General features: G+C 57.1%; 1 protein-coding gene across 1 annotated transcript in view; it reads right to left on the minus strand.

Annotated features, from left to right (window-relative positions):
- Positions 1-5,640, minus strand: part of PADI2 (peptidyl arginine deiminase 2) — a 54,916-nt gene extending 49,276 nt beyond the window's left edge. The window contains exon 1 of the mRNA XM_018054662.1: positions 5,474-5,640. Coding sequence (XP_017910151.1) covers positions 5,474-5,565 — 92 coding nt within the window. The 5' untranslated portion in view covers positions 5,566-5,640. The remainder of the gene's footprint in view (positions 1-5,473) is intronic.

Here is a 10,487-nt window from a genome sequence, read left to right on the forward strand (position 1 = left end):
AGAAAAGCAACAGTCCTGAGGCGGGGAGTGCCTGGGGCTTGGGGTCGGCACTGTGGAATGCCGGGTGGGTGGGGAGGAGTTCAGAAAGCTGCTTGGAGGAGGTGACAGGAGCTGAGACTTGCCTGGCTTGCAGAGGTCAGGGGGCCACGTGCCAGACAAAGGGAACAGCACCTGCAGGGGCCCCGAAGCAGGGAGGAGGAGGTGCAGTCAGGGGCCAAGAGCAGCGTCCACAAAACCAGCCAGGCTGCAGGTGGGTCAGCAGGAGGTGGGGGCCTGACACCCGGTGGCAGGGCGCTCAGGCACTGTAGGCCCTAGCACTTCGATTGGATCCTAAGGATACACTGTAAAGCACTCACACCGACAAAGAGTCAGAGAGGGTGATCTGAGTTGAGTTGAGGGAGTGACGTGGGGTTGGATTCAGATTTGGCAGGCTCTCCTCCAAGGCTGGGGGCTTCCCAGGTGGCTCGGCGGTAAACAATCAGCCTAACCCCTGGAGGAGGGCATGGCAGCCCACCCCAGTATTCCTGCTTGGAGAACCCCAGGGACAGAGAGGCCTGGCGGGTTGCAGTCTGTGGGGTCACACAGAGTTGGACCCGCCTGAGCGACTGAGCGCGCAGGGCCCCCAGGCAGGGTGCGCGATGGCCTGTGCCCTGCTTGCCCGGTGTCTCACTGCGCTGATGCCTGGGACCCCTTCCTGGCACCCCCGTTCCTATCTTCTGTCCGAGGGTGATGGGCCAGGCTCTCCTGGAGAAATGGCTGGCCAGCCTCTGCCTTGGGGAATCAGAGGAAGGTGCATAGATCACCTCTACTTCCAACCTCACGGGCTCATCAAGAGGTCAAATGCAGCCAGGAGAAAGCCCTACAGAGGCAAGAGGTGACCGATAACATTATCTCTGCCCTGAAGCTCCTGCAGACCTCAGGAAACGGATATGGAGAGAGCTCGCAACCCAGTCAAGAACTCTTCCCCTCCCGGTCAGATGCATGAACCCAGGGCTTGTGGGTCAGGGGGCGAGTCAGGCAGAACGCAACCACCCTGTCGCCTTATCCCAAGGCTGCTCGCTCCCCAGGCTCCCAGGGGATCTGGCTGAGGCGAGCGGCAAGATGAAATTGACATGGGGGTGCCACTCACTCAGCGCTTTCTCTCCAGCAAGTCAGAATCAGATGTGGACTCAGGCCAGCCCACTGAAGCAGCAGCTGTGGGTTGAAGGGACCGTTGGTGGAAACCGCGCAGAGGAGGCCCGTGCGCAGAGGAGGCCAGCGCGCCAGACCTCAGATAAGCGCGCTGCGTGGGAGGCAGGGAGGGGAGAGGAAACAGCAAGTATCTTTAACAAGGATCCCGAAGTAAATCTCCACAGAAACATTTCCTACTTCCTTCTTTCTGTGCATCTGTTTTTAGCTTGCTGCAGGCCAGCCCTCAGAATGTCGCTGGGTCAGGTCATCATCCCCAAAGGACCGGTTTTGCTGGGAGAGGATGGGTGACCCTCAGGACCAGCCGAGGAAGGGGCAGGCGAGGCCCCTGCCTTGTGTCTGGAGGTGAAGGAGGTCTGTGCACATCTCAGGAGAGGGGACCCAGAGCCCTTGGGAAAGCGGGTGGGTGTTGTGGTCTGTTCACTCATCTTTGTGATTCAGGACTGAGGGGTCAAGACACCACTCCCTCACTGACTGGGCCTAAGGCCCACCACCTTGCCCCTCAGTGTCTCCTTGGAGACTGGAGACCCTGGGGCATCACGTGGGGGTCGAGTCAGGACTTGTGTCTGGGTGGGGAGGGAAACAGAAGGTCAGCTGGGGGCGGGTGAAGTCTCCTGGGGCAGTGTCTCATGGCCCTGGAGGGGGCTGGGAGGGACACGGGCTAAGAGGGTCATCTAATTCAATCTGGACTGGAGGTTAGAGGAGCCTCCCCAGAGGCTCAGTGATAAAGAATCTGCCTGCAGTGCAGGAGACCCAAGAGATGCGAGTTGTATCCCTGGGTTCAGAAAATCCCCTGGAGAAGGAAATGGCTACCCACTCCAGTATTCTTGCCTGGAGAATTCCATGGACAGAGGAGCCTGGCAAGCTACAGCCCACGGGGTCGCAGAGAGTCGTACACAACTGAAGTGGCTGAGGACACAGAGCTTAGAGAGGAGATTAAGGGCATGAGTTCTGAGCCAGACAGGGCTAGACCTGAGTCCTGCATGACATCAGGCAAATGGCTTCACCTCTCCGAGCCTCACTTTCCTCATCTACAAAATGAGATGATCCAAGCACAATCTCCAAGGTCTGCAGGGAGGAAAAAAGGAGGTAACGCACTTGGTAAGTTGTTGTTTGGTCACTAAGTGGTGTCCGACTCTTTGCGACCCCATGGACTGCAGCACACCAGACTCCTCTGGCCTCCACAATCTCCCCCAGTTTGCTCAGATTCAGGGCCCTTGAGTTGGTGATGCTGTCTGAGCATCGTATCCTCTGCTACGTTGACAGATGTTCTTATCATTACAGCTATCAGGACTGACAGCAGCTCAGTCTTGGTATCGGGAGGGGCTTCCTTCCACTGGACCAGTGGTTCTTAGCTGGAGGCGACTCGGCCCACCAGGGACGGCTGGGTTATCTAGAGACATTTCTAGGTGTCACAGTTGGGGGTTGCAATTGGACATGGAACAATAGACTGGTTCCAAATAGGAAAAGGAGTACGTCAAGGCTGTATATTGTCACCCTGCTTATTTAACTTATATGCAGAGTACATCAGGAGAAACGCTAGGCTGGAAGAAACACAAGTTGGAATCAAGATTGCCGGGAGAAATATCAATCACCTCAGATATGCAGATGACACCACCCTTATGGCAGAGAGTGAAGAGGAACTAAAAAGCCTCTTGATGAGAGTGAAAGAGGAGAGTGAAAAAGTTGACTTAAAACTCAACATTCAGAAAACAAAGATCATACATGGCATCTGGTCCCATCACTTCATGGGAAATAGATGGGAAACAGTGGCAGACTTTATTTTTTTGGGCTCCAAAATCACTGCAGATGGTGTTGCAGCCATGAAATTAAAACATGTTTACTCCTTGGAAGGAAAGTGATGACCAACCTAGATAGCATATTAAAAAGCAGAGACATTACTTTGTCAACAAAGGTCTGTCTAGTCAAGGCTATGGTTTTTCCAGTGGTCATGTGTGGATGTGAGAGTTGGACTGTGAAGAAAGCTGAGCACTGAAGAATTGATGCTTTTGAACTGTGGTGCTGGAGAAGACTCCTGAGAGTCCCTTGGACTGCAAGGAGATCCAACCAGTCCATCCTAAAGGAGATCAGCCCTGGGATTTCTTTGGAAGGAATGATGCTAAAGCTGAAACTCCAGTACTTTGGTCACCAGATGGGAAGAGCTGACTCATTGGAAAAGACCCTGATGCCAGGAGGGATTGGGGGCAGGAGAAGAAGGGGACGACAGAGGATGAGATGGCTGGATGGCATCACCGACTCAATGGACATGAGTATGAGTAAACTCCAGGAGTTGGTGATGGACAGGGAGGCCTGGAGTGCTGCAATTCATGGGGTTGCAAAGAGTCAGACAAGATTGAAGCGACGTAACACGCACGCATGTATTATTATAATTAATTTTACCTGCCTATTTTAACCTTAAGGCTCTCTTTGTGGCTTGCACTCTGTCTCCACTGGACAGCAGGGGTCCAGAGCGTACTGCTTCTCTGCGGGGGGTGTGAGAGGGTCTCAGGCCACATGCAGCTAGGAGGTGAGGGTCACAGGGGCTGTGACTGGCTTCTTGAGAAAGGACAGAGGGGACTGTCGCACCTCTGCGCTCTGCTAGAGGGGGGATGAGTCCCCCTTCCCTCCACCTCTGTCAGGACAGAGGGTGGGCCTGAGCCTGACCCCTCCTCGACTCCCCACCCCCCAACAGAGGCATCGTGCCAGCCTCTCAGGCTGCACTGAGTGCCCCAGTGACAAACAGGCGGGTCTGGTGACAGCTGAGGCTTAGAGGCCTGAGCGTCCTGGCTCCCGGCCCACTTGCTGGCAGTGCCCAGTTAGGACGGGGGTGAGGAAGGGAGGGGAGCGCCCCCAGGGCCACTGAGGCCTGGGCCACACTGCACTTCTGAGTTGTGACCCTGAGGTTCACACACGGAAACTGAAGGCAGGGGCCGCGGGTGGACAGGGCTCCAGGTCTGCACGGTGACCGCCTCTTTCCCCTCGGGGTCGGCCAGTGCCTGCTGAGGAGGAAGGGGGCAGGGGACTGGCCTGGCAGGGCTGGCGGGGCCACTGGAGGTGACCGAGGGAATGGGCTGGGAGAGTGTAGGGGAAGACACAGGGATGGAGTGTCGGAGGGGCTGGGAGAGACAGGGTGCCTAATGACAGAGTGATTTGGGAGCAGTCAGCCACTCAAGGCACAGAGCAGATCGGGGGACTTGTCCATGGGCATCAGCATGGGGGCCCCACCCTGAGTCCTCCACGCTCCCTCCTCTCAGCACCAACCCCTCCCGTGCCAGCAATGCTGGCACTTCAAGGACCTGGAGCAGGGGGCTGCAGGGTCCCACCTGGGACTCTCCACCGCTTCCTCCGCACCAGTCTGGGACTTGGCCGCTTCCTGGGCAGGAGCGGTAGGGTGCTTACTTCCATTCCCCCATCCCACGGCTGCGGTCTCAGAAATCCTGCACTCCACCAGAGTTTGAGGACGGGAGGACGGGGCCCATGGGAACAGGGTTCTGAACGAGGAGAGCTCTTCTGACAAAGACCCCCACGTCCACACCCTCCCTCTGGAGGAACAAGGCCCCTCCCTGACTCCAGGGTGAAGTCAGGGGAAGGCATTTGGGAACAGGGTGCTCCTGGCCAGTGCTTGGGGACAGACAATCACCCAGAGCCCCCACAGGGCGAAATTGGAGCCTAGGCCACCCCTTGGCCAGATTCCCGCTGGCTATGCCCCAGGTGGATCCAGGGGGAAGTTCAGCTGGTCTGGGAGTCTGGGGAGGGTCTGGGCTGCGGTGGGAGGTGAGCCAGAGAGTCTGGGGGCTTCAGGGAGCTGCTGAGGGCAGAGCAGGGAGGGGAACGAGAAGAGGCGGGGGAAGCCGAGGGGTGCCGGGGTCTACCCGGGGGAGGTGCTGGAGAGGGGTGCCCAGGTCTTCCCGGGGGAGGTGCTGGAGAGGGGTGCCCAGGTCTTCCCGGGGGAGGTGCTGGAGAGGGGTGCCCAGGTCTTCCCGGAGGAGGTGCTGGAGAGGGTCGGGGGTGGGAAGGCTGGGGAGAAGTGGCGGGGGTTCTTGGTAAGGGGTAGTGGGGGTGCCCATGCTGTGTCTGCATATCTGGGGGGTCTCTAGATGTGGGGGAGTCTGACAAGGTTTGGGTGCTGGTTCTCAGGATTTCTGGGGGCGGGGGCCTCGGACAAGGGGCGACTCGGGCTGGAGGCAGCCTATTCGTTTCCCCGAGTCCGGCGAGGATCTCGGGTTTTCTGGGCCCAGATTTCGGGCCCAGCCCGCAGGCGGAGGGGAACGGCGGCCCGGCTCACCTGTAGACGTCGGTCCAGAGGTGCGTGCCCAGCACGTACACCGCCTCGACGCGGCTGCCGTACTGCAGCCGCACCGTCCGCTCGCGCAGCATCCTCGCGCAGCGCCCGGCCCCGTGCGCGTCCTCGCCCGGCCGCTCCGCGTAGCACCTGCCGCAGGTGAGCCCCTCGCAGCTGTCCGCCCGCGGCCCGCGCCCCGCCTTTATCGGGCCGCCGGTGGGCGGGGCAGCCCGCGGCCTCCTCGCGCAGTGGGCCGCGGGCCCGCCCGTCAAGCGTGGCCACGCCCCCCGCTTGGTCTGGGTGACGTCAGCAGTTGAGTTGGTCATTCTTTCATTCAACAGACTTTCCGCCCGCCCCCAGCTGCCCGGCGCCAGGACGCAGGGCCAGCCGCCCCTCTGGGCGCCCCTAGCCCCGCGGGCAGATAATGCAAACCACAGGGGCGGGGACAGAGCGAGTGGATGCGCTGACCCAGTCCGGGCTGGGGGGTGAGCCTTCTTAAAGGAGGGGTTTGCATTTCTCGAATAACGAGCGACGTTGAGCATCTGTTCTTGTTTCTTAGCCATCTGGGTGTCTTCTTTGGAGAACCGTCTGTTCAGGTCTTCTGCCCGAACCAGGGCAAGTTTGCTGTGCGGAGCAGGGCACCAAAGCCCGTGCTCCGTGATGACCTGGAGGAGCAGGGTGGGGAGGGACGCGGGAGGGGGGCTCAGGATGGAGGGGACACACGCGCACCTATGGCTGATTCATACTCATGTATGGCAAAATCCATCACAGTATTTAAAGTGATTATCCTCCAATTAAAATAAATTTTAAAAAAAGAGGGGTTTGCAGACTGAGGGGAAGGGCAGAGAGGGAGCTTCCTGACCAAATGGGGAAGCCAGATACAGCCTAACTGCCCCTCTAAAGCCCCCAACAATCAGGTCAATATTACACAGGGGAAGTGGGGAGGGGGGTGGCAGTGGGACTGGAATGTCAAGCCAAGGTGTTGACTGATGGGTGGGCAATGAGCCCTGGCACGGGTGGAGTGAGGAGTGGCTGGGGGCGGAATTGAAGGAAGCCCTTCTGGCTGTCCTGGATGGATGCCAGGAGGTGTCTTGGGCAGGGTCGATGAAGACCCCCACTGGGCTGCTGAGAGCTCTGAAGAGAAGGGGATTATCTGACCAGTGTTTGTGGACTGAAATATTGATGTTCCCATGCAAAGGACAGTGAGGGATCACTGGGGCCCTGGGCAAAAGAGGGTGCCCCTGCAGAGCTCAGCCTGTGACTTGTGGGCCCGTTGGAGGTGCAGGACGGCATTGGGTGGGATCTCCATCCCAGACCCTTCCAGCTCTGAAGCCAAGCCAGATAATTCACAAAGGGCTGATTGGCCCTTGGTAGAAGGGGCCAGAAGTGAGGCGTTTCTGAGAGGGCAGAGGTTGCAGGCTGGAGGGGATGCTTACACGGGAAGCGGGTAAGTCTGCTGGGGGATGGGAGCCGTGGGACGGGGTGAGTCTGACTAAGAGGGTTCAGGCTCACAACTGCTCAGAGCGGAGACACACCCAGATGCCTGACCCCAGTGGCCTCCTTGAGGGAGCCCACATTAGGAGACGGCCAAGAGCCCAGCTGCTCCTGGGTAGCTGAGATGGAGGAGGCACGCAGCTGGGGAAGGGGGAAGGCCTGAGTCGGGCTGGGTGGGGGGTGCCTCTGCCCCCAAGGTGCACACACCTAGGAAGACCTGGTAACTTCTGATAGGCTCCTGCAGTTGCTGAGTGCACCCTCCAGTCAGAAGGCAGGGTGGCCTCCTGCCAAAATGGTGGAGTATTCATGCAGCTCAGAACTAACCCCGAGGCCCCCAGAGGGGACTCTTGTCTGGGCATTCCTTTACCAAAATTAGTTTCGATCCCCTACTATGTGGCAGATATGGGGCATATGCCAGGGGACCCACCTTCCTGGGGATCATGGAATCCAGCACCCTCACGTCACCCGCTGGGGCCCAGAATCGGGGGGAAGTATCGCACCCCCACCGAAGCTGGACGGGTCATCACAGGTGCAGGGGAGAGAGAAAACCGGGCAAAGGGGGCGGCTGCCAGGAGACGGGGGACAGCGGGCCCTGAGCGCGCTCCTGCGTGCTGGGCGCTGCTCCGGCGGCACTTCTCATGTGTTAGGATGAGATCATTATACCCTCCCAATCACCCCGCCCTTTACAGATGAAGAAACTGAGCCACAGAAACGGTCAAGTGTTTGCCCTTGGTCGGTCTCATAGCGGCTAAGAGCACAGGAGAGGAGCTTGTGCGGGTGTGTGGGGGTGAGGTGGGGGTCGGGGCAAGGGGGGTGAGAGCAGGGAGGGATGCTGTCCGCTGCCTGGGGGTGGGGAAGCCCAAGTTCTAATCCCAGTCGTGCTTCTGTGGGACCTAGGACATCATTTTCCTCATTTACCTGATCTGTGAACAAAGTGATCTCTCAGCCTAGATAAGGATGACTTGATATGAGGCAATGTACAGAAAACATCAGCACAGTCTCTGGTACAAGGCGAGTGCTCAAGAAATCAAATTCCCTCTTAAAAAAAAATCCCACCCAGGCCTGGCAGACCCACGTTCAGGGCTCCCATCCCTGGCTGGGGGCCTGTGATGCTGGGTCAGAGCGCGTGGTTGGTGGAACAGGAGCCTCCGGGTGCCCAAGGGTTTAAAATAGCTGAAGTGGTCACAGCTGTTGGTGGATTCAGGGCCGGAGGTCTCACCCATCACCCTGCTCCCCTGGGGCCAGGAAGAGCCACAGGGCACCTCGTTGTGCCTTTTGGGGAAGGCCAATAAAGGGCAGGCTTAGCTGGGGCCAGTTCTGGCTCCGACCTGCACCCCACACCCCCGACTCACTCTGGCTCCTGCCGCGCAAGTGGCCGGAGAGGCTGGGCTGGGAGAAGCCTGTCTGAGCTGCTCCCTGCTGGGACCCTACACGGGGGCGGTCTGTGCCAGGCCTTGAGAGGAGCTGGGAGATGACCCAGATATCTCACAGGCCTGCCTTGTCCTCAAGTTCACTTAGGGCATCACGCAGGCAAGAATTTAGGAAGAAACACATAAGTAATACGTATTTCTTATTATATGCCTCAGTCAAATATTTTTTTGACTATGCCTTGCCACTTTGAGGATCTTAGTTTCCCAACCAGGGATTGAACTGGTGCCCCCTGCCCTGGAAGCTTGCAGTTCTAACCGCTGGACTGCCAGGGAATTCTCCTACCTGATCATTTTGCAAAAAAGTTTTGTAAAAGGTCCCCCATGACCCCAGGACAGGGATGACTGCTGTGAACATTTTGGGGGGTGATCTCACAGGGCCCACACAGAGGCAGTGCGAAGCTGCTGTATGCAATCACCCTTACTGAGACCTCAGGCTGTGCCAGGAACTTCTCTAAGGGCTTGACACCTCTTAGCTCATTTAATCCTCGCAACAACCTTATGAGCTGGGAGCTAATAATATCCCTAATTTGCACAGAGGCACCAATCAGCCTGGAGGTGAAAGCATGCGTGGCTTTTGGACTTGGCAAACCTGGGGTCAAGTCCAGTTCAGCGCCTCAGTAGCTGGGGGACCTCTCTGGGCCTTGGTTTCTTCCTCTGTACAGGAGCTACTAGCAGGACCCAGCCCACAGGGTTGTAAGGAATAACCAGCTGATACCGAGCAAAATGCTTAGCACATCAGGACCACAGACTCAAGTTTCAGTAGATGGTAATTATTTTCTACGCCTGCACATAGTTAAGTTTTTATAAAAACTGGCTTCGAGCTGTACATGTTACTTGATTACACACTTCGGAAACCTCTGCAGCGCGTCACAGCGTGCACTCATTCTGTTGCAGCAAACGCAGAAGTGTGACTTTTCTTAAACAAAAATGAAACTTTTCTGACTTTGTTTAGTCGCTAGGTTGCTGACTCTTTTTCAACGCCATGGACTGTAGTCTGCCCAGCTCCCCCAGTCGATGGGATTTCCCAGGCAAGAATATTGGAGTGGGTTGCCATTTCCTTCATCACGGAATTTTCCAGACCCAGGGATCTAATGCATTGCATCAAGCCCGCATGTCCTCCATTGCAGGTGGATTTCTTACCACTGAGCCCCCTGGGAAGCCCTTCTTTTCTAATAAAGAAGGAAAACAGGGAAATGATGAACAGGCTAGGCAAACAATAGCAACAGGCCCGGGAGAGGTAAGCAACCTTGGTTATTTGGGCTTCTCTGGTGGCTCAGCAGTAAAGAAGCCCCCAGGTTCGCTGCCTGCTTGGGAAGATCCCCTGAAGGAAATGGTAACTCACTCCAGTACTTCTGCCCGGGGAATCTCATGAACAGAGAAGCCGGGCGGGCTACAGTCCATGGGGTCACAGAGAGCTGGACACGGCTCAGTGACTAGACAACAGCAACAATAACAACAGCAGCGACTAAGACGACAGCAACAACTGACGAGTAGCTGGACTCGCCCTTCACCAGGACAACGACTCTGACTCCCCTGAGTTACACTCTGCACCCGGCCTCTTCACCCCCTGCAGTCCCTCACAGCGTTCTTCATTTCAGAAAGAAGGTCATGGGCTGATAACTTCAGAATAGACCAACCCCATTTAACCGAGTTACCTGATGCCAGCTCTGGCTGGTTTGAAGTTCTGTAAAGGGAAAAAAAAAAAGGCAAGACCTTCATGAGGATATGAAGTCTCCCCTATTCCCCAGGGAGGAGGGTGCATTTCTTGAGGCTCCAGCAAGCTGGTGTCCCCTTTGCCTGGCAAAGAATGAAACTACTCTTCCTTTCTTATTTTCCCTCCAATCTGTCTCCGTATTTCTTTTCGGCATCAGTGAACAGGGAACCAAGATTTTGGCATCAGTCTCCGTTCACATTGTCTAGGACTTCGTAGCTTGCAAATCAAAGCAGCGTTCTAATAAGCTGAGGAGACTCAGAGAAGATAAGGATGGGTGCAGGGTGTCCCAGCCACACTGCAGATGGAGCGGCCCAGGGTAGGGAGCAGCGGGCATGATTCAGTGAAGCCCTGTATGCCAGGCTGTCCCGGGTACCAGCTG

The sequence above is a fragment of the Capra hircus genome, chromosome 2 (genome assembly GCF_001704415.2).
Source record: "Capra hircus breed San Clemente chromosome 2, ASM170441v1, whole genome shotgun sequence".
Classification (NCBI taxonomy): domain Eukaryota; kingdom Metazoa; phylum Chordata; class Mammalia; order Artiodactyla; family Bovidae; genus Capra; species Capra hircus.